This window comes from Onthophagus taurus, chromosome 2 (genome assembly GCF_036711975.1).
Source record: "Onthophagus taurus isolate NC chromosome 2, IU_Otau_3.0, whole genome shotgun sequence".
Classification (NCBI taxonomy): domain Eukaryota; kingdom Metazoa; phylum Arthropoda; class Insecta; order Coleoptera; family Scarabaeidae; genus Onthophagus; species Onthophagus taurus.
In genome coordinates this window covers 21,488,722-21,515,197 of record NC_091967.1, presented here as the reverse complement: position 1 = coordinate 21,515,197, position 26,476 = coordinate 21,488,722, and the positions used below count along the sequence as shown (strand labels likewise).

General features: G+C 34.0%; 1 protein-coding gene across 2 annotated transcripts in view; it reads right to left on the bottom strand.

The window, feature by feature from the left end:
• Nucleotides 1–1,806: 1,806 nt before the first annotated feature.
• The window catches only part of LOC111426260 (heterogeneous nuclear ribonucleoprotein C), a 230,884-nt gene continuing 206,214 nt past the window's right edge, over nt 1,807–26,476 (bottom strand). For both annotated transcript variants that reach the window (XM_071194494.1, XM_071194495.1), the window contains exons 7-10: nt 20,983–21,134; nt 20,429–20,557; nt 20,179–20,372; nt 1,807–3,252 (exon numbers count right to left, since the gene is read on the bottom strand). In XM_071194494.1, the coding sequence (XP_071050595.1) occupies nt 2,923–3,252; nt 20,179–20,372; nt 20,429–20,557; nt 20,983–21,134 (805 nt within the window). In that variant the 3' untranslated portion in view covers nt 1,807–2,922. The remainder of the gene's footprint in view (nt 3,253–20,178; nt 20,373–20,428; nt 20,558–20,982; nt 21,135–26,476) is intronic.

Genomic DNA, 26,476 nt, shown 5'->3' with positions numbered 1-26,476 from the left:
TTTTAATTCTGACTATGCTAGTCTTGCCGTGTTACTGAGTTTCCTTCCTTGTAAAGTCTTATTGATTAGCACGTATTCCTTTCCGATGTCTATCTGTCTTACTATATACTCCAAAACCAGATTGAGTAGAGTAGGCCAGCCCGTCACCTTGTTTAAAGCTTTTCGAGATATTAGACATATTTGTTAGTTGGTTTTGGATTCGCATCGCTGTTACTGTGTCTTCCATTGTCGCTTTTATCATTTTGACTTTGACTAATTTATGTGGTATCTCCAGTTCGAGCAATACTTTACTAGGGTATTGCTAGTTACTTAGGGTTACTACAAAAAGTTGATCCAATGATGACCTGCCACGTCTGAATGTCACTTGATATACACCATTTTTATTTTCTGCCAGAGATTGGAGGCGTTGGTTAATGATGTAAGCAAATATTCCGCGAAATATTCCGCGATAATTAGCACATTTTAGTTTATCTTTCATTAAAAGATAAGGCATACTATAATGCTTTTTTTCCAGTCCTCCCATACTTTCATTATCAGTACATAGATAGATTTGTGGGGTGTCCATCAACTAGTTTATAGGTTTCTTCTATTCTTGGCACCTAGTTATTCTTTTGGGCCTTGATTTCTTGTTCGATCTCTTCTAGAACTTACGTCCATCGTTTTTAGGGTTTGTATCCTTTTCTCATGATTTTCATGTAACTATATGAACTTATTGGACCATTCAAAATGAAAATGGCCTTCAGGAACGAAGGCCATTTCAATTTTTGCAATAAGGTCATTCTCATACTTCCTTTTTTTGCTTCTGCCTATTTATCTGCACTTTCGCTAGCCGCCGACTGTGTGATTCTTTGTTCTTTGCCTAATGTCGCTGGTGCTGATTTCTCAATTGTTGTTTTAATTGCTTTCCAGTGGTCGTCTACTTGTTGATGTGGTTACCCTATTAACTTTTGCGTTTCTCGTTCAAACCTTTCTTTAACTTCTGGTTCCTTTGATGTTTTTCAATGTCTAATTTTTTTTTTCTCGCTTTTTATTGTTTCTTGATTTAACGTTCAATATACTACTAGTTGCTCTTTTATCTATAAGGACATGAATTAATTGATTCGCCGTGCCTCTATCCGATGATATACATGTAGCCTTAAGGATATTTCGGTGCAAGGGAAAGGAAATATTTGTACTAGTGGTAAAATTAATTAGGCAATTTCCATTTTCATTATTTCTATCATACAGCGAATAGTTCCACCTTGTTGTTACCATTACTTTTTCTCACTGATTAAGATAGATTTTTTTATTGATTCCGGCCAATCTTAGTCAAATTATTAATTACTATTATACACTACCGTAAAACGCAGAAAATTTCTCATCGACTCTATATGATAAAAATGTTAATATCCCGAAAGTGATAAAAAAAATGATTTTAATATATTGTAATCGATTTTTCTCGTGCACTGATAGATAGAAAGAGCAGAAAATTGCTTTAGTCTTTTGTTCAAATAAAAAAGTCGTATTGAGGAAGATCAACCTACCGTTCTGTGTGTAGGGTTGTTTACTAGGCGTGTTTATTGGTCGACGCCGATCGATATTGACCGGACAAAACCCGGATTTAGATAGCCCAAAGTGTTCTTTTTAAATAGATGAAGTTGTTTTTGAATTCAGTTCTATGCACACGAGTTTGAAGTTTGATAATATTGAGGTGTTTGTTGCTATCATCGAAATCACCTCTCGTAAAACTGAAAATTTTATTAAGCACAGTTATTTTTATATTAAACATTTAGGAGTGTTTATTTTAAGTTTGGAAAAGAAAACAAATTTTACAATGGAGGACAATTATATTTAATGACTAGCATATATATCATAGAGTATATGTTACATGTACATATAGATACCATGGTCGTCAGCGAGATTCCAAAAAACGGAAGGGAGATACAACAGAAGCCGTACGGAGTAATAACGTACAAGGCAGAGATGATTGTAGCATAGAAGACCGTTTTTATTCGAATTTTCCATCTCGGAAATTGAATGAAACTTCTTGCTATTTTATTAATTAATTAATATACTAATCATATTTTTTCTCTCAGATCAGGCAACAAATTTCTTAAAAATTGGTCTTAAAATTTTTATTTATGTATTTACCTATTTCTTTTTAATTTATAATATAGAATTTCTCGACAATCTCTTCTATACATTACAAATATATCTGCAATAACATTTTCTTTTGTAAATAGCCGATCAAAAAAATAAATACAAATACAAACGAATTTTGTTTTCTACACAGAAAATTTTCGAAAAACGATAAGGTTTGCATCACTTCAAAGGTCCAGTACTACCTTATAATTTAAGATGATATGTCGATTTTGCGTTCGCACAATTTACAATAAGTATTTACAAGTACTTTTTCTCATTTTGGATTCTTCGTTTTGGTTTAAGCCGATACAAGAATTCCGTCTAATATCGTTATATTTAATTCAAAAAATTTTTCAAGAAGGATTTCTTGCACCGGAATTTGGTAAAATTCTTTTTTGGATGATTACTATGGCGTCTCTAATTTATAAAACACCCTTATCGCTACGTTATACGTTCTGAAATGTTGAAATTAACACTAACAAGTACACCTGTTCATGTTTCTATTTATTATTTACGATTCGAACTTTGCACAAAAATATCAATCTTTTAACGAAAAAAATTTGGTTGGCAAAAATATTTTATATAATTGAATTTCAATTCAAGTTCGCCTGGTTTCTAAATATATTTCTAAGCAAGCAAAAACTCGTATGAAGAATAACTCTAAAAAAAAAGGCTACAAAACGCAATCAAATCTACGTCCAAAAGTAAATATATTTAATAAATCACCGGGGAAGAAGAATTGGGCTGTTCCTTTCGTAGATGGCAATCTAATGTAATTTTTTTGTTCTTGTTTCGGACAAACTAATACGGCTCGTGCCTTAGTTTCGGAGATAAACGTGTGTGGGCGGTGGGTTTCCAATCATCTGCTGTTGTTAACGGTGCCACCGCTGCTAAAGGTGGAGGCGATGAACCTGGTTGAGAAGCCGGGGCACTCACGATACTCAAAGCATGCATTATACAAGTTTTAGCTGTTGTGTCTACGTCCATTAAATCTTCCAGTTCTTTTTCGTTTCTGGAATGACTTGAATCTGGCGTACCCGTAAGACCATCACGACCATTTTCCAAGAAATCATGGTCACCATCACCATCGCCGTTTTCTTCTTCACCTTCTACCGTGTCATTTTTATTTTCCTGAAATTAGAAAAATGTTGATTAACTATACAATTTTTATGGTAGTAACAAATTTTTAAGGATTTTCTGGGTATAGTTGGGGAAAAAGGAGCACGTTTTAGAGGATTTTTCTGTTGAAGTGGTAATTTTACCGCGTAAGAGCTTGGAAAATCCTCTCTGACGTGCGTCATTAACGCGTCCCCTGTAGCAGAAGAGTAACGACGCCCTCTCAACGTAGGACGTCGCGCTAATTGCGGAGACAAAAGCGAGCCGATCACGTGTCCACGGCCTACTTTATAGCAATTATCGTGCCATCCACGTCGCGAAGCGAGTGTCTTAGATAATTGTACCGTTTGTTATGGGATTTGTTGAGTACTTCTTGGATATGTCTAAAAGGTTCTTTTTTCTTTCACTCCAAAAATATACGAGTGACGCGACGCTTTTAACTCTAAGCCGTTTCGACAATGAAACCATCAACGGGGTGATTATACTGAAGAGATGTATAAAAGAGTGATGTTTCAAAAATAATGATAAGGAATTCTTTCGTTTTAGGGATTAAAATGAAATAGGACGTTTTTGAAATAAGGGATCGGTATTCTTCGATTAAAAGAAAACTCAGAGATCAAAAGGGTGTTCGTTGAAGGAAATAACACACGTTTCCATCTTGAATGGGGCCGCAGTCGCTTTGATGTACCACCCTATTTACAGATTAGCGGCCGATACGCGCTACGTACTAAAGACTGCCGAGTGGCAATTTCCACGTTTTTTGTCCGGCACCGTTTTCCATGTAAATACGGGACCGTGCGGCGTTTCGCCTCTATTTCCGCTTGTTTGGACTTCTCTGACTCGAGACCCTTTGGCCAATTGAAAGAGGGCGGCTCGTAATCGAGGTGCACCCGCTAAGAAGAAGAAGAAACGAATGGAAGGAGGACTTCGCCTGCAGCTGACGTGGCGGCCTCTTGTGCGGAAGAGAACAATAACAATTCACATTCCGAATAATATTGTCCTGGGATGTTTATTTAATCCGGAGAAACGGTCGACTTTGTTCGCGCGAATCGATCGAAATAAATTAAATGGAATGGTTGTTACGGTAAAGTGGCGAAAATGGTTGTTGTAGTTGGAGTTCTCGCCTAACACTAACTACGCTGATTGCATGCATGTAATACTTGTCTCGAAACTACAGAAATTTATTATTATCAATTAATTAACGCCTTAATAGTTATGGTAATCGAATAAAATAGATGAAAATCTTTATTGAACGTGAAGATTATTTTTGGAGTCATTTTTTTGCACATAATACTCTGCGTTTATTACGACATTAGCTCGAACGGTTTGTACGTTTCAATCGTAACTCTGCTTTGATGGCTTAATCTGCCATGTTCTGGGGCAATTACGGATATTGTGTTGATCTTTACAGTTTTTGAACAAGAGCTTTTGCTTTAGGGCTTTTGTATTAGCATTACGATGGTTTTATCGGTGAATTTAAGCGAATGAAACTGTTTCCGACTTCTCGATCAAATTTGTTTTATATCTTAATGACTTCTTTAACTCTGAATGATGTCTGAGAGAGATGGAAATAGAACAATTGGATGAGTTCTGTCGGAAGGTACCGATGTAATTTGTAGAACAATGGCTCTTGATTGTAAAACATTAAGAACTGCTGTACTACAGAGTTTTCTTTTAATCTTTCGATGTCCAAGTTAGGTATGTAAACGTCTCTTGGTCCCTAGCCTGGTATTAATCTGAACAGACAAATGTACTTCAATGGGGTAAATTTTAACATCTACTAATTATGGCAAAAATTCAGTCAAATTCACTCATTATATACCTAATGCGTTAATGATATCGGTACTATTAAAGGGGTGTATTCTCGACATAGAAACGTGTTCAAACATTGCGGTACATCTTTTGAACAATCAACTAGGTACTGTTATTTTGCATGGTTACAGCTATTATTGCAGATTGCATAAAAAACATGATCGTGAGTAAGGCTAAAGGTCCCGCGATACAGAGATTGGAGGAAGACTACTATGAGATTAAGTGATCTCAGGTGATCTTGAGGTGATCTTCAGGTTTCGCCAACGATGGAGCAATTCTAAGTTAAACATAATAACATTCTCTGTTACATGATGCACAAACCTTGACACTCGTTGAGCGAAATTTTCTCCCCTCTCTAAGTTTAAATTTTTCAGAATTTCCAGAATCATTTATAAAATGCAGTTACTTTTCAATGAAAGCATCCGTTATGAAAGATCACATTTCTTTTTTGAGACAATAACCTTACAAGTTGAGTAGAATTTTTAGACTTTCAGTTCCTTTTGGCGAACTTGAAATTGTGAAGAATGGTATACTTGGATAGTAGGTTTCATATTTCCAGGAATTACTAAAAATGTATCTATTTAGCAATAAAAGTATCCATTCTGACAATTACTTTAACGTGTATGTCAGCCTTATTCTCAGACAAATATAAATTATCAAGTAGCTATTATTTATCTTGGATTAGCATTATTCCTTGGATAGTCGGGATAGTAGTGATGAATCCGGATAGTCGTCATTCCAAAATCTCTGGAATCTCGTGGAAATATAACCAATCAACGAAATCAAGGTAGAATTAAAAAAGCACTGTAAGCTTATATGCAAGCAACATTGTTGATGAAACTATTTCGGCGTAGAACGGACTCGTTCATATTTTATTCACTTCCAAACATTGCCGATATTTTAGATATACTGGAAAGTATCAACTATTTAACTTTACTTGATATCATCAAATTGGAGTGGAAGCGGAAATCATGAAAAATCGTTTAGTACTGAACAAGGTCATTTTGAATTTAAAAAAATATTTTTTGGTTAAAAAGAAATAAAATTATATCTGAAATACCAAGATGGCAATTGCAACCAATTCTATAAAAAGAGTCAATGAAAACTCCGATTAACATTGTACGTAACAATCAGGACACCATCGTAACCAAGAAGAAAACGAAATTTATTTTTGGCGAAGAGTGTCGCCTATATAAAACTATAGCAGCAGAAGAAGAGGACTGAGTGAATTAGAGATCCGAAGAACATAGTGAGACACGCAAAAATTCTACCAGAATCTAAGTACGAGTCGGACTAGGACAACAATATGCGGGGACAAAAGGGATGAATTCTGACGGAGCAAGACAAAATACTAAAAAGATGGTTTACTATGAAGAAAGACTAGGAACAGAACAAGAAGAACGAAAAAAAGAAGTTTTGCTGAACTCATCAGATAACAGATAGCAAGAAACGCGAAAAAGTAAAATACAATAAAAATAATAAAGCACCAGAATCGGATGACGTCGTCGTAGAACTAATAAAAGAAGGAAAGGATAAGCTGATGCAGACCTTTCATGAACTTGTTACAAGCGTATGGACATCAAAGCGAATACGTGAGGATAAACTTTGGAATAATCCCCTTATAGAAGAAAGGCGATCGACTCGAAGTCATACACAAATCGGAATTATCAACACACAGGAGATTATCAGCAAAAGTGTGAAGATACTAGCTTTTGCTGATGATGTTGATATTATTGCAAGGTCAAGAAGAAACATGATAAAAGCTTTTTGCCTACTAAAGAAAGTAATGAATTAAATCCAAATAAAACAAAATATAACATTTTACAAACCCATTAACAAGATAACTTATTATAGGAGAGCATAATATCTATACAGTACAGCAATTTATATGCATGGGCTCATTGGTCACTTGGGATAACAACACCGCCGATGTGATCAAACAAATCTTTTAACAAATATAACTTATTACGGTCTGATAACCAAATTAAAATCACTCATTTTACTTAGAAAAACAAAATGTCAAATATATAAAACTTTAATACGACCAATTATGGAGTATAGATCCGCAACTTGGATAATACATGTATCTTAGAGTATTGCTAGCATCGTTGAAAATAAACATTGCTGGATATGGTCCAATTTATACAAATTGGCCGCTTGGGTTGGATGGGTCATATGGATAGAATAACGGATGAAGAAACGCTGGGAAAATGAAGTATCCGATGATGCATGCGAGTCGCTGGGGATGAGAATGTGGCGAAGAGGAGCAGCAGATAGAGGGATAAGGAGGCAGAAACTAAATAAAGGCCAGGTTCAATTTCTGGTGTAGTGCCATAGAAGACAGGAATACAAGACGAAATTTACTTGTCCTAAGAATGCTTAAAATATTTGACAGTAAAATTATTCGAGAAAACCAGCAAGAAGTAGCTCAACGTGGTTATACTTTTCTTTTACAATTTACTTTAATTGAAATGACCACCTTTTAATATTAAAATTAATTCCGATACCCATCCAGCAAGACACTGATTATTTTATTCCAACGTTCCTCAACCTCGTCTAGCAAAAAAGAAAGATAAATACTTTATTATATCCACCAAATGTTCAGAAATCTAACGAATAAGCGTTGTCCAATAGGATCAGAATGAAAGAAGTTGTATGCACCTCCATAAACAATTTACTGAAGAAGCAATTTCATCTTTCCAATTCTCACGGAATTGGGCAAGAAATTTCAGGAACTCAAAAATTACCACTAAGTCAGCTTAGCAAACTCAATTACTTCGCCGAGCCCCACAGATGTTATAATAATCTTACTGACAGCTACAAGATTATTCAGTGTTAATGAAAGTAGAATACCAGAATAGAGAACAAATGGAGATCTCATATTAAAAATGTCAAAATGCAAGAATAGACAAGAAGTTGTAACACTAGACCTAGAAACTTTCGGGTTGCCATGTATCTTTTGAAAAAATGGTTGACGTTTTGGATGCCAAACTTCTCCAGACTCATTTAACGGAAAAGAACCAAGGAAAATTTATGACAGTGTAATACTGATATAGCCGTTATTCCTGGAGTCAATTTATGTGAATTTACGCAATACAATATGTGGATGTTAGAGGGAAGGTAAGTTTTCTCAAAGGAGACAAAAAATGTCCAATTTCGAATAAATTTGAATAAAATAGACAACGATAATGGTGAAATTCATCAAGATTCATCAACCCGAAGATGTGTTTCATGAAATTTTTGTTTACTTTTATTGTTGTTGTCTATATTCGACAGATAGAGCGCAGGTGGATTTTCAGAGAAATATTTTAATCAAAAAGGTGTATCCTATGCGCTAGTACTTGCTGTAAGTATAATCGTATTGTAATATAGAAAGAAAAAAATCAACCGCAACCTCGTGAATATAAGCTACGCAAATGTTTATCTTAATATTGTTGAATCTTGAGCGTTCTAATATAAATATCTGGAATTGATGCGTTAATTAAATCCGTTTCGTCGTTTTTACTCGTGTTAAATATCATTCCTTACAATTTTGTTCATAATAGATGTTAAGAATTAAATGAAACATTTCTAAAAGCTAAAGTAATAGACTGGGTATAATTGAATACAAATAGTGTTATTACATTATTATTTTAGTTAATAACAAATAAAAACTTTTTCAAAACGGGCCTTTTCGATTACTTCTGGGAACTTAATTAACTCGATGCTAGCAAAACCTAATAACTATCAAGTAGTTATATATAATAATAAGTATAAATAAAAAACAGTTCCCAGTTGTAATTTTTACAAACCAAAATACAGAATCGTTTTATAATTGCGGAGCTACAAAGTATAAAAATGTATAAACGGCAAATACATACCACCTATAAATATTCAATACTGTTTGTTATATCAATCCTCTACTCATATTTTTATTTAATTCAGTTGACAAATTGTCATTCTAGAAGGTGAATAAAGTCATGTGATTTTTTTAAAGTTTGATTTATAATATAATTTTTTAAAAGCACATCGTTGTTTACAAATATAAAATATGAAAGTTTTTATCTCTTCAATAAATATATCTATAAATGTTTTCAATCGATTTAATAATATTATTTATTGGAGAGTGCTTTGAAAAAATAAAACACTTTCCGTCAAAATTTGACAAAATAAATAGACATACAGAGTAAAATCGCTTTCAATTTAACTGGCGGAACCACAAGCAAAATCCTTCGTATAATTATACAAAATAGCTGATATCATAATCGCCATGAGCGATCCCATCACCACCGATAGTGACACCGAAGTGGATTCTAATTCCTCTTGGACACTATTGGCCGAAGAGTCGTTAAACAAAATCGAAAATGACGACAAAACCAAAGATGTTCCAATGGAAATAATAGAAACACCACTAGACAATGCAGAAATAAGTAATCTAAACATTTGGCAGGATAACATCGACGTGGAATCTATCAGTTCTACATCATCAATAGAAAGTATTCATTCCATTTCTCAACATAAAGTTATTGAGGAACCAGTACAAGGTTGTATTCCTTTCCATGATTTTCTTAATCTGCAAGACGTTGGTAAAGAAGATGAATTTGATGATCAAGTCAGTCATTGGGAACAAATAGTTGAGAAAACGAAATCGAGGAAGAAAAAATATAAAAAGCTTAGAACTGAAGTATCTACTGCTAAAGTAGTCGGTGCAGTATTATCTTTAGCTGGTATATCCTTTGTTTGCATGCTGGCTCCTTATATGACGAGACAATTTGTTACGAGCGATCTTGAAAATAAACTAGAAAAAAACTTTACGAAAGTGGACTCCCAATATGCTAAGAATCACGGTTATCAAGTTTACGTAGATAATTCCGATGAAGCTAAGACGGTATGTCGTAAGCCAGAAACTCTTGAAGCTTTTGTTAAACAATGTTGCCTTACTCATATTAATTCTAAAGGAAAATCTACTAAAAGATGTGCAAGATGCTCACGAGATCAACCTGCCCTACAAAAAATTCTTAACGATGTTGGTAAAGGAATCAAAAAAGAACCGGAAATTAAGCAAGATAAACCAAGTTGTTTGAATGAGAATTTAGGTTCAAACAATTTAGAAAAAAGAGTTAATTTAAAAAGCACTCCAGAAACAGACGTAATAGAAATAATAGATCTAACAAAAGATGACGATTCCTCAACGGAAATATGTAAAAGTGAAGAACCAAAACAGGATGTAAATACAAAAAAGAAATCAACGAAAAAGAGTGTTAATATCGCTAAAAGTAAGGAAATAAATGTAATTTTACCACAAGAATCAATCAAATCTGCTAATGAGAAATATTCCAAGACCGATTTAAATAATAACGATTTAAAACTAAAAAAGAAGTTAATAAAGAAAACTAATGATAACCCTAAAGAATTACACCCAAGTAATCAAGAAGGTACAAAAGCAACTAAATCCAAATCAAAATTAATGCTACAAAGCCCTCTTAAGGAACCTAAGAAAGTTACGAAAAAAGCTAAAACCATAACAAATCTCAAGAAAGAATCTAAAGCCCTTAATGATAAGAAATGTGCTACTACAAAAATTAAAAGTTCCTCAACAAATAATCAACCTAAAAACAATTTGGGGTTTTCAAAACTACAAACGATTGAAATTCAACCATCGCCAAGTATCAATAAACAATTTCCTGATAAGGTTTTTAAACCATATTCTTTATCTCAATTGAAACCGGAAATTGTGCAATGTTCTTCGAATATAGAGGACGTATCTAAAATCAACACCGAACAACCACAAATTCCAACTCCTTCCAATTTCCGGTGTGATTACATGGCATGCCAACTATTGCAAGACATAGCTTTATTAAAAATTACCGGAAAAATGAAAACGGTCGCACAAAAGAGACAAAAGAAGCTTAAAAAAAGAATCGAAAAAAGAAAGCTAAGGTTAATGAAAGGTAGCGGAGGAGAAACTGACAGCGAAGAAGAAAAGAAAACGAGAAAACCTTTGAAACCGAGTACAACTCAAAAAATGTCTTTTCCCACCTCCGAAAATAGCAAAAAGCGATCCGAAATTAATCTCCCCAAAGGTAATGATCTATTTTTAAAAGAACTTCCATTCGGTAAAAAGCTCATAGAGCAAACGTTACCTGATGTAGTTATTGATGAACCTAAAGTTAAGATGCACGAAAAAGAAAGTATTGATGATAAAGGTGTAAAATCATTAGTATCTCTTATCGAACTAAGCAAACTACAAAAAGATAAACTCCGACAATTGGAACAAATGAAGAACGAGAATCAAATGAAACTTGAGGCTTTGATTAAAGATCATAAAAGTTATCAAAAGAAAGATGCTTGCTTAGGTTATTATAGCGTTCCAATGCCAGAATATAAAAAAGTTTCAGAACAGCTTCAAAAATTGAAATGTAAACCATCAAATCACGTGGGATTCCTTTGTGATTCTTCCGATAGCGATTCAGAAAAAAATTGCTCCTTTAAATCAATTGAAAATCGAGTTTCCGCTGAACTAATGGCAGCATTAAAGGTTGGGAAAAAAGTAAGTGATTCGTTTAGAGAATGGACATTGAAGAAAGCACCCACTTTAACTTGTTTAAAGAAATTTTGCAACGATAAGGTGACACATATCAGTGAAAAATTAAGCAAACCATCAAGCAGTGACTATCAATATCTTGCTATACAAGAACGACACGAAAAATTGGTAAATTATTGGAATTCAAAAAAAGAATACTTTGATAAAAGAATAGAAATTTGTAATCTTCTTAAAGATAAAATATCCACGACAGCATCAATGGGGGAGATGGTTGAACAACATAAATCAGTAAGCCAGGGAGTGCACATTTTAGACACGATAATTGCTGATGTCTTAAAAACAGTTAAGAGTTCAAATAACTTGGGTGAACAACACGCGGATGTAACAGAAATTGAAGCGAAAAGAGCTTGCCAAAGCGTTTGCAACATAAACAAATCGATGAATGTTATCAGGAGATCAAAAGCTGATTTGTACAGGTGGCTTTTTGATAGTGATGGTATGATGATTAAGAAAAGGGATACTAACAATTTCGCAACAACCATTAGAGAGAATCTGTTGAATCAAAATAACAGAGATATTAGCAAACAGGATCCTAGCAAAAGTTTTCACGAACGAGTATTGAAGAAACATAATTAAAATGTTTGGATTTTAAAGATTGTAACATTTGAAATGAATTTTATAGGGATTACTGGCGGTAAATAAAGTGAATTGCGGGGATGTTCCTGTTTTTTTTATTTGTTATTAATTCGATTAAATTTATCGAAGCTTTTTTAGTTTTTTATTTTAAAACATTAAGCAAATAAACCCCGTATTGTTAGTGTTCTGGTTAGTTTTTCTAATAGCTAGCAAAAATAATATTTCACCTAAAATGTCGTTTTGAAATTTCGGTCTATAACGCAGATTCGATATATTCTATTATAAAAATTTAAAATACAACCAAAAAACAATTTGGGATTTTCAAAACTACAAACGATTGAAGTCGAACCGTCGCCAAATGTTAATAAACAATTTCCTGATAACGTTTTTAGACCATTTATTACACAGTTTCGGCTACAAGTGATCTTCAGAGACTAGTTTTTTGACACAATAATAGATTAAAATATCAAATATCAATTTTGCATTCTTTTTGCAAAGTTACAAATTAAAATATAAAAGTTTACAGTAAAGTTTACAATCACTAGTCTCTGAAGATGGCTTGTAGCCGAAACTAGTAAGCCTTAAGTTTATTATTTAATTAAAGACCAGTTTAAAAGTACAAAAAACCTTTTGTATTATTTCTCCTAAATATTAAAAACTGGTAAAATGGATTTCGAATATAATTCTTTCTTTATTTCAATTAAAACCGGAAATTTTATTGTACAATGTTCTTCGAATATAGAGGACGTATCTACAATCAATACCGAACAACCACAAATTCCAACTCCTACCAATTTCCGGTGCAATTACATGGTATGCCAACTGTTGCAAGAGATACCTGTATTCAAAATTACCAGAAAAATAAAAACGGTCGCACAAAAATGACAAAAGTAGCTTCAAAAAATCAAAAAAAAGGCTAAGGTTAATGAAATGCAGCGGAGGAAAAGCTGAAAACGAAAACAAGAAAACTTTTGAAGCCGAGTACAACTCAAAAATGTTTTTCTCAATCTCCGAAAATAGCAAAGAACGATCCGAAACTAATCTCCCCAACGATAATGATCAATTTTGAATATTGAATATAATTTTGATATATGAATGCAGTAATGCATTCATATATTTCGTAACTATAATGCATAGTTACGAAACTACTATGCACTTGTAGTGTTTCACATAAAATGCAATATAACTTAATAGTACAGGCATTGAGTAGTTTTGCAAAGGAAAAGTTTTGCTTAAAAAGGGTGACGTCCTTATGATAACTCTGAGTTTCCGTCTTAAGCATGCGGCACGGAATGGATCGGAATGGAATGGAACGAACTCGAACGGAAATTTTGAATCTCCGCACATTAGCTCGGAATTCCGTGGAATATTGGCCGTAGTGAAGCATTTGCACATGCCCTCTAAGAAGACAGCAATGCGCATCTTGCTTCAGAAATCACGAGCCTAGACAGTTGGTTCAAGAAATTGTTTAATGACATTGAACAATTTCTTGATCAAAATATAGGGTAGCATAAAAAAGTTTTTCGAAAACTGCTATTAAAAGTTGATTTTTGCGTAGTGCTTAGCGACCGTCAAAACGATAGTTTTTTGTCAACAGGACGTAAAAGTCTTTTACGTCCAGCTACGGCAATGAAAGAATTTTTTTATGAACAAATTATAAACACAAAATAATCAATATATAATTGTTTTATCATTTCATTTCATGTTTAAATGCAAATTTATAATAGTACATTTGTTCAATATGTGAGGTTAAATCGATGTGACGTTAAGTTTTTGACATAACTCACATAACATTAAATGAATTCTAAATGTCATTATCCTGAATTTGGTCTTTTTATTAATTTATAACTTTAGAATACGCAGTTTTCCAAAAAATTTTTGATACACGACAGCGAAATAATAACTATTTAAGTTTATTTCAGTTTTAGTGTGTGTTGTTATTTTGCAATGGATACCTCAGACGAAGAGTTTGTGGCGTTGTGTGTAGCTTTAGAAGAAGAAAACGAGAGGAAAAACAGTAAAAAACGCAAGTGGGTCTATGAAATTAACCTAAAGAGAGAAAAATATGTGGAATTTCATCATCTATTCTCAAATCAGTTAGAAGACGAGAAACATTTTTTAACTACTTCTGTAATGTCTAGTGAAAAATTCTACGAATTGTTCAAAATGTTAGACATTCAGAAACAAGATGCGACATTTGGGAAAGCTATTAGCGCAGAAGAAACATTGGCGGCGACATTGAAGTAAGAATTATTTTTATTGATTTTTTTACAAATTTGTATAGATATTATCGTTATCTATGCTATTATGGTTAGCACTTTTTGAATCTCTGTAGAATTTCTCCTCTTGAATCTCTCGAATCTTCATTGGCACCAAAACTTGATGTTTTAATGGCTTTTACTTCAAATTCATACAGCAACATTGAAATTCGATGTTTGATTTCGATTTATAGTTCAGGAGACAATTTTCTGGTTGTTTCTTCAGCAGATTGAAAAAATTTAGTCAAATGGTCCCCTTTTCTAAGTGTTTCCTTATTTTCGAGAAATCTCTGTAATACATCTGTTTTTTTAAATTCTGGTTTTGAAATCCATTTCGGTTTAGAGATGGTGGATGTAGTGGAAGGTGTTGAGAGTATCTCTGAAGTAGGAGGTGCCAAACTACCGTACATCAAATTCATGTTGGGTACCGACAGAACTCTCACAAACTTTATCTTTAAAATGGGCGTTTGGTTCTGTAATTGTATCATCTCACGGTACAAGTACTCAACTAGTACCAACTAATCAAATTCACCAATTTTTGTGGGATTGTTAATAGCTAGTAAATCCGAAGATGAACACTTAGAACATCTAAGAATTCTTCTTGAAAGATTAAACTGTTATAATATAAATATACAACCAAATAAATGTATATTTGGCGTCCCTTCATTAGACTTTTTAAGTCATACAGTATCAGAAAAAGGAATTCGACCTTCTCAATCAAGAATAAACATCATATCCAAGTTTCCTCAACGAAATACAGTAAAAGAACTTCAACGTTTCTTAGGAATGTTAAATTTTTATCATCGTTTCATACCCAACCTATCAGAAATCTTATTCCCAGTACATATACTAGTAAATAAATTGCAACTTGAAAAAATCAAAAACATTACACTCTGGACAACAGAAGAAGAACATTCCTTCTCTAAAGCCAGATTCTATTTGTTATTAGAACTAACACTAGACCTAGAACCAGAAATATTGGATTTAGCCGTGCATCTCTTAAGACGGTCAAACCCGAATGTGTCTAGGTCTAGTGTTAGTTCTAGTTTTAGTTCAATAAAAATATGCAACATAGTGATATTTTATGGTAACTAGCGCTACCTACCACCTACCAGACGTCTTAAGAACGGAATGTTTCTAGTTCTAGGTCTTGTGCTAGTGTTAGTCTACTTTTATTTGTTATTTAGCGCTAGATTGTTGTATATTTTTATTGATCTATAACGGACACTGTGTTCCCCGTATTGGCATGTTGCATTTTATGTGGGACAAAGTAAATAGGAACGCCCTGGTTTCTATGGAAATTTATTTTTGTATATTGCATCTTAAGTGAAATTTACTGTATAATGTTCTAATATCAGAAAGTTTAAGAGGTTATAGGTCCTTTAAAGTTTTCACGAGCGGTAAATAAAGTGAATTGCGGGAAGGTTCTTATTTTATTTATTTGTTATTAATTCCATTAAATTTTTCAATTGAAAATATTAAACAAATAAACCCCGTGCAGTTAGAATTCCGTACTGTTTTTCAAATAACTAGCAAAAATCGTAATCCACCTAAAATGTCCATGAGAAATTTCAGTCTATAACGCAGATTCGAAATGGAAAAGCCTTGTTCAATTACACAATAGTCGATTATTATCGATCCGTCGGTTGGGAAAGCGTGGTAACGTTTACACACCCCGATTTTTTCGCGGTTGAGAGCCCAGTAACAAAAGCTCTTTCCCGCTCTTACTACCTTAATTAATCGGGAAGCAAGAGTGCCTTTAAAATATATTTGCCGACCACTCCAATCATACCTGCACCGATTACCCATCATTGTCTATCCCTTCCACCGTAGTCGTCCAATGTTGATGGGGGTTCGAAGTGTTTGAATGAGTTATTGACGAAACTTTGACATGTTCGTGCTTTCAGCTTTATTAACAATCAACGAAAGCCGAATTTTTAAATAAAAAGCGAACCTTTTGTTATTCGTAAAGGTAAAATACATAATTCCGTCGTCTTAATCAATCTATTTAACTCGTTCACATGGCTTCGATAGTACCGAATAATTATCTCCATTAATTATACAATCGTAATTGACATGGAGAATAGATGGGAAACGATCGGAGGAATCGAATACGGCAATAAAAGTGGGAGGACTGCAGATGGTGAGGATAATGTGCAATAGCTGAATTAGTAATAACCGAACCCCGCTTTGTTGGCTCCCGCTTTTGATGTAGTGGATGAAATACAATAGAAACCGACCGAAACCGCACGGGTATCCCGTTACCAAAACAGACAAAACTATCCGTATTGAACCCGATGGGTTTAGATCCGTTCCGGCCGATTTATATTTAAACGCTACCAAAATGGGAATACTACAGAGAAAATCGCATAGTTTCATCAAATGTACTAAATATAATCACTAAATTATTCTAGACGAATTAAAACTTCCAAGAAACAAACAATAAATTATTATTAATGTAAATTGTTGCAAATATTAGTAAGTTGAGCGTAGTTACTCCAATTAATTAATAATGAATTTTTAAATTTGTTCACAACCTGAAAACGTAAAAAAGAATACCTATTAACTCCAAAAATTGATTTATTAGAAATTAAAAGCTTCTAATTTTTAAAAACGGTATTTTCTATAAAGAAGCTGAAATTATTTGTATAACTTCTGGGAATTGCAAAAAGAAATCTTAAAAAATTGTTTTTTGACAATTTTCTTTTAAAACGATGGATGATAATTTAATCTATAAGGGGAAGATAAATTGCTTGGTTTAAAAATTAATATCGGACTTTTTCATTGAAAAGCTCCTTATAATTTCATAACGATTTGTTTGACTTTAAAAATGAGAAAAAGTGTTAATAAATAAATACTCTTTGTTTTTCTAATATTAATTAAAGTGAATTAAATTAAAACGTTAATAAAAATGGAAAAAATGAAAAATAAAAAAGATAAAAATGGGTGTTATATCTGGAAAAGCGAAAATTCTAGGAGAAAATGTTGTGAATGAGAATTATCTGGAATAAACCAACAAATCGTAACCCTCGAGCGATTATGATCTAACTACGACTATTACCAACGTAACGGATTTAATATTTCAAACATTTAAAACGCAATTAACAACAAAACATAGTTTTACTCAAAAACTAAAAACTGTTCCTGAGAACGATATTAATAAAATTGTTCATAATAAATTACTAAAACACAATCTATAAACATTTTCTCTTCAATCATTTTGCATTTTTACTTGCAACCCATAAAGTGCTAAAATCTCTGATTTGATGATTATGGATAAAAAATGGTATATTTTGAGAACTAAAGATGCTAGGAGAGAATGTTGTTTATGAGAATTATTTGTAATAAACCGGAATACAGTTATCCGTAAGAGATCATGACCTAAGTATGATTTATCAACCTAACAGATTTAATACTTGAAATATTTCGAATTTGATGAATTTAACAACAAAACAATTTTTTATTTAAAAACTAAAACCTATAAATAAGAATTACATTACCAAAATTATTCATGATAAATCACAAAAACATAAATCATAAACGATTACTTTCTAACCATTTTGCATTGTTAGTTATATAACCCATGAAATTCTAAAATCTCCGAATTGTTGATTATGAGTAAAAGTTGGTATTATATCTTGAGAACTAAAAATGCCACGCTTGAATGTTGTAAATGAGAATTATCCATATTGGATGAACAAACCATTATTTACAAGCGATTATGTGCTAACTATGATTATTACCAACCTAGCGGATTTAACACTTCAATCATTTCAAATTTGACGCATTTAACGACAAAATAATTTTCTGCTCAAAAACTAAAAACTATATATGGGTATGGTATTAAGAAAAATTGTTCATAATAAATCACAAAAACATAAATCATAAACGATTACTTTCTAACCAATTTGCATTTTTAGTTATAACCGATGAAATCCTAAAATCTCTGAATTGTTGATTATGAATAAAAGTTGGTATTATATCTTGAGAACTAAAAGTGCCACGCTTGAATGTTGTGAATGAGAATTATCCGTATTGGATGAACAAACCGTTATCTACGAGCGATTATGTTCTAACTATGATTATTACCAACCTAGCGGATTTAACACTTCAATCATTTCAAATTTGACGCATTTAACGACAAAATAATTTTCTGCTCAAAAACTAAAAACTATAAATAGGTATGACATTAACAAAAATTGTTCATAATAAATCACAAAAACATAAATCATAAACGATTACTTTCTAACCATTTTGCATTTTTAGTTATATAACCCATGAATTTCCAAAATCTCTAAAATGTTGATTATGAATAAAAGTTCGTATTATATCTTGAGAACTAAAAATGCCACGTTTGAATGTTGTGGATGAGAATTATCCGTATTGGATGAACAAACCGTTATCTACGAGCGATTATGTTCTAACTATGATTATTACCAACCTAGCGGATTTAACACTTCAATCATTTCAAATTTGACGCATTTAACGACAAAATAATTTTCTGCTCAAAAGCTAAAAACTATATATGGGTATGATATTAAGAAAAATTGTTCATAATGAATCACAAAAACATAAATCATAAACGATTACTTTCTAACCAATTTGCATTTTTAGTTATAACCGATGAAATCCTAAAATCTCTGAATTGTTGATTATGAATAAAAGCTGGTGTTATATCTTGAGAACTAAAAATTCCACGTTTGAATGTTGTGCATAAGAATTATCCGTACTCAACGAACAAACCGTTATCTACGAGCGATTATGTCTTAACTATGACTATTACCAACCTAGCGGATTTAATACTTCATTTATATCAAACTTGACGCATTTAACGACAAAATAATCTTCTGCTCAAAAACTAAAAACTACAAATAATAATTATATTAATAAAAATTGTTTATTATAGTGCACGAAATCATAATTCATAAATGGTTACTTTCCTACAAGTTTGCATTTTTAGTTGTAACCCATAAAATCCCAAAATCTCTGAATTCATTACTATAAATATAAATTAGTAATGTATCTTAAGAACTAAAAATGCTAGGAGAAGATAAATTTGTAGATGAGAATTACCTGTAATGAAGCAACAAACTGTTATCTGCGAGCAGTTATATCAATGTTAAGTTTATTGTTAAGCTAACGGATTTAAAATTGTCGAATTGTTGTTTTTAGATAAAAATTATAACGCGAAAACTAATTAACCGCAATAACCTGCACTGAACTTTCTGAAAAATGTTACATAGCAGTAATTGACTAATAATATTTGCTAAACGTCCATCGATAGATAATAGAATATTAAATTTCACAAAAAGCGTAGTAATTTCAAAACACGGCTGAATTTCATGATAAAGTACCTTCCGATTCACAATTTGATTGTAATATTACATTTGATTGTTTAACATGATTACAAAAGCTTATGCAGCCAATGAGCTACCACTCATTTTCATTAAAACTGCTTTAAAATGAACTTTTTAATTTCATCATTATCTTTTGATTATTTATGACGTACCGTTTATTAAAATCATCGTCAAATATGGAAAATTCAGTTCATAATTTTTTAATGATAAAACCGTTTTTTAAAATCACAAACTTTATTGTTTATTTCATCATGGTGAACGACACTTTTTGTATAATATTCAGTCGATAAATTATAGAGGTTTTTAGTCCAGCTTATAAGTATATAGTTTTAATGTGTGATTTTAAATGAATTACCTTGTCTGGTGTGCTATTATCTCTAGGTGATATTGGAGGGGACGAACAATTTCCAATTGTAGGCACGCCTAATTCATAAATATTAAGCATGTGGGCTGCTTGGGCATGTACCATTAAATCCCAGGCATTTTGGAAGGCATCTTTACATTGTACACAGAGGAGAGATGCTGAAGAATTATCATCCGGTGTCGATTCTGTAACAAATGAAATTACTTAATAAATTGAGTTAAAAAAACTGGTTAAAACTTACTCGATTTATTGAATGTGTCGCATTTACAAGTGAAGCGTAGTTTACAATAGGTTTTCTTATGGTCGACAAGTTCATGAAGATCGGTGAACATCTCCCTGCAGTTACCGCAAATTAGTATGTCGGGATTGCCTGGAAAATATGGTACGTATTTAAATGATGCTTGACCCCCGGTAGAAAAAACTTAGAGGAGTGTAAAAGAACGCGACGTCAGATCTTTTTAATTAAACGGAAGTCAAAGCCAGTTTGCGCCCGTTTTCTTTTACTCTCTGATTAAAAAAAGAAAACATTGAGCAAAAGGGAGATTTGAAAAGCGAACGAGGTAATTTCAGTTCTTTGGGCGGTGGAGGTTGAGCAAATTGGAAGAGGGGAAGGATTAAGTGCAAAAGCGAATCGGGCGAGGAATTCCGATCTCATCTCTCATTTTTCAGTTCGGTTAGTTAATATTAACTCTATCTAAATCAATTATCCCACCCTTTCCGGCCCGGACGCCTTCAAATTAACGGATAACCGTGCTAAAGGACGTCAAAGTCATCCTCGATGGACGGTCGACTTACTGTAAACTTTTAGTTGATCCAACGGTGGTGTCACGTTGGCTTTCGTAGATTGATTGGTTTTGTTTCTAGCTGTACTGGTCATCAATCGCTGTCTTTTCAAGGGCGGAACAAGCCTTGGTGGCCCGACAGGAAATGCTGTCGATGCGTAATAACTGAAAATAAACGTGACGAAAATTAAATTGCCATTATTCGAGACTTCAAAGAATCTTAAAATAAAACAAAAAATGTTTTGAACTGAAAATCGCGTTGTACATCAATTTATTTCGAGTAGATTACAAACCGGAAATGGCGATTTATCTCCCGACGGAAGAACGGCGCCGCAGCCGCAAATTATAAAATATCGGTCCCGGCGAAGACAGCGTAAGAATTTATCGCCTCTTAAACCAATTAAAGGGCGCAAAACGAGCAATAACTACATCTATAATAACTCGCCTTACGATTGCTTCACAATAATAAAAGCTAAAAGAGACTTACGTTGGCCGTTTCGGTTAATGCGCCCACAGGAAATCGTTTTCTCATTCTACATCGGGCGGGGAATTCCCTTCCAGCAGGAATACAAACTGGGGCGGTTTGATTGCCCAATAAACATTATCAACATTAATTCAAGTGTACGTTGGAGCGTCACGGACAGAAACAGATGAAATCGTCCAGTTTCTGGAGGTTTTAAAGCGCGTGTGCGCGATAAATTACATAGAAAAACTGTCGTCGACAGAACATATAAGAACTAAACTAGTGGTATAAATCAACCCCAAGTATCGAGACTTGAAACTTAACTTTAACTCTACTCCAACAAAAATATTTTACTTTGAGTATACGTTATAGAAGATAATTCTTTGACAATTATACGAAGATAAAATAAACTTAAAAATACATTACTCAAAATTGAAAGTTCTTTAGAAAAACGTTCTTTGGCAAACACAAGACTAATAATTGAATAATAAATATTCTATTTGAAGGTGCCATAAATTTATAATAGCACTGTTAGTTCAAAGTGGAAACTTACTAGCCCATTTGTCTTTTATCGCGAATTGTTTCGCAGGAGAAACAAACAACGATCTTATCCTTTGAGTTATTAAAGTTTTATCGCCGTGTCAACACCGCTTGCTGCAAACAATAAAAGCATAGCCGATTTTAACGGTTCAACGGCGACGTGCCGCTCTCCAACGGGAGTTTAGGAGCTTCACGGATCCTGTTTCAGACCGATATAGCGAAACACCACCCCCGAAGGCCTCCCCGAAGACCCTCGGCGTCTTTCCACTTCATTACGCGACGCCTGAGTGACGGAGTAGTTTGCTTTCGAAATATTTACCAACTAACACATACATGGAACGTGGTCGGCTTTCTCCAGCTACCTCGGTCTCTCCATGGGGATTCCCCGCTGTGTGCCGGGAAACGGAGTGAAAGCTCCCTTTTACAACGACGCCTTCGGGTTAAGTAACTTAACAGAATACCTGTTAACGTGCGAGTGTACCTCTAAGAACTTCGAAGCGCGCTTCTCATTAGAAACTACGCTTGCTTGACGATTTAAATTTTAATTGTATGTGTGCAATTGTTTCGATTAATTCGAGTTTAATTGAATCGTAAAACGGTTACGATGAACGTGGGTGTACGTACCGCGTGTTTGCAATAATTTTACGACGACATGGCGAAGACAAAAATCTGTAATTAGGATTCGTCTTCCCGACCCTGCTGGTGAGATCTAATCGTTTGTACAAATATAGCTGACCTTAATTACAAGGCGGGTGAAGGGTAAATATGCCCCTTTATCGTTCGGAGACCAGACGGCAGCCCCTCAAACAGAGGGCGAAGCCCGGCGCCCCTGATGAATATGTAAGAGGACCTACGCCGCGCGGCGTCTTTTTCGGCGCCATTAACCCGCGGGACCGCAATCAAATTAACTTTTTCCCACTCCTCTGTAGACTCGACTTTGATCTCCTTCTCGCTTATAGGTGTAAATATTTCCACAAGGAATTAAAGCGATATCACATTTTGAATAGATTAAAATTAAGCCTATTCTATAGAAGATTAATAACCAGAAATGTTCTTAAATCTCATATAATTCATATAATAGTTGAATTTTATCATTTGAATACACACACACAAAATAAACAACATAAATACGGTATATGTGCTTTGCCCTTTGCCCTTTAGCATGCAACCGAACCAAAACAAAATCCTTCATTAAGCAAATAAAACGTCAAAATTCATCTACACTTAAACAACAGATCAACGAATAAACATACATGACTGACACATATTCTAAAAACAACAAAAACTTGTGTGAAACAAAAATAAAGTTTAAAATGAAAATAAAATTTCTTCTCTTCTTCGCTTCTTTCTTGCTAATTTCAGCTTTTAACGTTACACCGCTCTGCATCTCTTCGCAAATATCTTACCCGTAAATACCTTTAGGGCAGTAAAAATTCCTACTTCCTCACCACCCGCAACTAACACTAGTCTACAGTGGGTTTATTGCCCTAAATATAAGATTGATTTTGTACGATTTGCTCACCTTTTATGGAATTATTCCAATTACCGCCTAATACTTTATTAGAATCACCGCATGTAGATTATATTAAATAGATAGAAATTCGTTAATTCTCTAAAGATTCCGTTAATCCATAAATTTTAGAGAAATGTATACCATAATTTGGGACACAGCAGTAAAAGACAAAATAAATATATTAGAATGGACATTCATTCAACAAAATATTAATACATGACAACTTATCCAGATTCACGTCTAAGTACTTCAATATTGTCAAATAACCTAGATCCCAGCTGTTCTGCGGAGCAAGGACTCTGAGAGTGGGGATCACGTGATGTTTGTATGCGCGAAAAAGTTGTGCAGAAGCCTAATCATAACTGGGAAAATAAATTTTATTACTAACAAGCCGATAATTGTTCAAAATATAAGATATGTAAAAATCATAAAAAACAAGAGCATATTCAGTACTTTCATGAATATATTCGTAATCTGGGCACTTGAAAACTTAAAACTTTGCAAAGGTATCCAGGGCAACAAAAAAAATCTATACCATTCCAACCCCAGCTTCAAAAAAAAATCTCAGCGTACAATATACACTCATATACATTCATCAGATGCTGCAACCCCTTTCCTCCAACCCCAACTCAACAAGTTTTGCCTTAACCCATTTACGGCCAGCCGTGCGTTAGCGCACCACTGTTAAAAAAAAATTATTAATTTCTAAAATTTATTTATTTTTTCTACCTTGGCCGTAAATGGGTTAATTGAACCATGTCCCGTCAGAACAAAACACATGCTAACGCTGGGCTTAAACCATGGCTTGATCTTCTGGAATCTACCGAACACACCCATACGTCACCCTACCCTTTTCCGACTCATCTCACCTCTCCTGCCATACATTAGGTCCCTTATCCTTTTCTTCTCTTTCCTTTTCCAACCCCAGACCGCACTCGTTCTTCTATCAACACAACACAAGACTCTTCCCTCTTTTCTTCCAAACCTATATCTCAGATATGCTCGCACAATAGCCAAATCCATCGGAAGACAATACCTGCAAGGCCTAATAGGAGACAGTTCTGCAAACTTGTATCATTGCCTGCAGAATTATTCGTTGAATGGCCAACAACTTCCGATGACTGTTACTCACTCTTATACCCCATACTCCGTATTCATATAACATCACACCCATAGAGCTAAGCGCGCGACAAGTGACTTGCCTGCAGAAGTTACACTGCTACCGTTGGTGCGCATATCTGCGACCTTTTTCTCGCTATTTCGGCTCAGTATTCAATGCTTCGAGAATCTCTAGCAGTAGCAATAGTTCCCGCTCTGCTGGCCCGCGTTTTTTCGACCTGTCTTTACAATTTGAGCAAGTTGAGGTTTTGAAAGCTCCTATAGCCGTTAATCCTTGCGGAGGGCCAGGTGGTGACGGTATACCTCCTATTATTATAAAAAATTGCTGTAAATTTCTTAGTGAACCGTTATTAATCCTGAAAGACTGTGTCTTCCCGCTAATCTGGAACCAGGCTTTATCCGTTTTTTTTTCTTTGTTGTCCATTTTCGGCAAGGTCCTTGAGAGCTTAATTTACAAGCCTATTTTTTACACTGTAAAAATATTTTAGACTGTCGACAACACGGATTTTTTGCTGGTCGTTCGGTAGAGGCCAATCTTCCGGAATATACTAATTACATTCTGCATTCTTTTGATGACAACTGTAAGGTGAAGTCTGTATACACTGATTTTAGTAAAGCTTTTAATAAAGTTTATCATCTACTCTTGCTAGAAAAAATTGAACATGTTGGTTTACTCTACAGCATTCAACAGTGGCTTGCTTCCTATGTGGTGGATAGGACGCAGTCGGTTAGTGTTAGAGGTTTTTCTTCGCAGACGAAGCATTTTTGGACGTTTGCTTTTCAATATTTATATTAATGACCTATTTAAGTGTTTTAAACATGCTAATTGTTTAATGTATGCAGATGTTCTAAAGATCTTCTGCCGTGTATCTAATCCTAGAGACTCGCTGAAGAGCAGCAGCGAGATCTATGTGAACTTGCTCAATAGTGTTTTATAAACTTCATCACCATAAATTATAGCAAATGCTTTATAATTACTTTTCCAAAGAAGCCTGGTCTTATACGCTTTGACTACATCATTGAAGAGAAGTTGTTAAACAGGGTTACTTCTATAAGGGATTTGGGCATGACGTTTGATAGTAAGTTATCATTCGGTGAGCAGGTCGATTTGGTGGTTGGCAAGGCTTTGCGTATTCTTGGATTCGTCATAGGATCAGCTGCTGATTTTGCCGACACTAATTCATTAATGACTCTCTATTATACGTACGTATTTAACATTTAGAACTACTGCACTGTTGTATGGAATCTATAATATGATATATTCGTGAAACGACTAGAGCGTATTCAAAAGAGATTCCTTCGTTTTTTATGCTGGAAATGGCATACTACCTATGTTAACTACGACTCGGCGTAATCTTTCCACTCTTTACGACTCGGCCAGCGGCGACTTGTTAATGATACAATACTTTTATATAAAATAATTTACAATATTTCTAATTCATCTTCACTTACATCACTGATTAAGTTTCACAACGCCGATCACCATTCGCCATTGACTCTTTCCACTTGACTCGCTCTGCTGACCGTCTTTCCATTGACATATTTGTGTACGAATTCTTAATCTCCTTTAAAAGAGCAACCCTTGCTGCCGTTGGGAACGAAGAATTAATTAATTAATACTTAGTTTTTGTCCTATCACGTGTTGATTGTTAAGTACCACTATTTTTCTTTTCTTTTAATCTGATTTATTAAATAAATAAGCAGTCCCTCATAGATAACACGCAGTGCAGCCAGCGCATGACAGCCTAAGCCCCTCACTGACAGCGTATAGCCCTCCGTAGCATGCCCAACACTTTCAGCAGCTTGTTCTCTAACTATTGTAGGTGTTCCATGTAAGTGCACTTTTCGTTTAATATTATTCCCAAATATTTA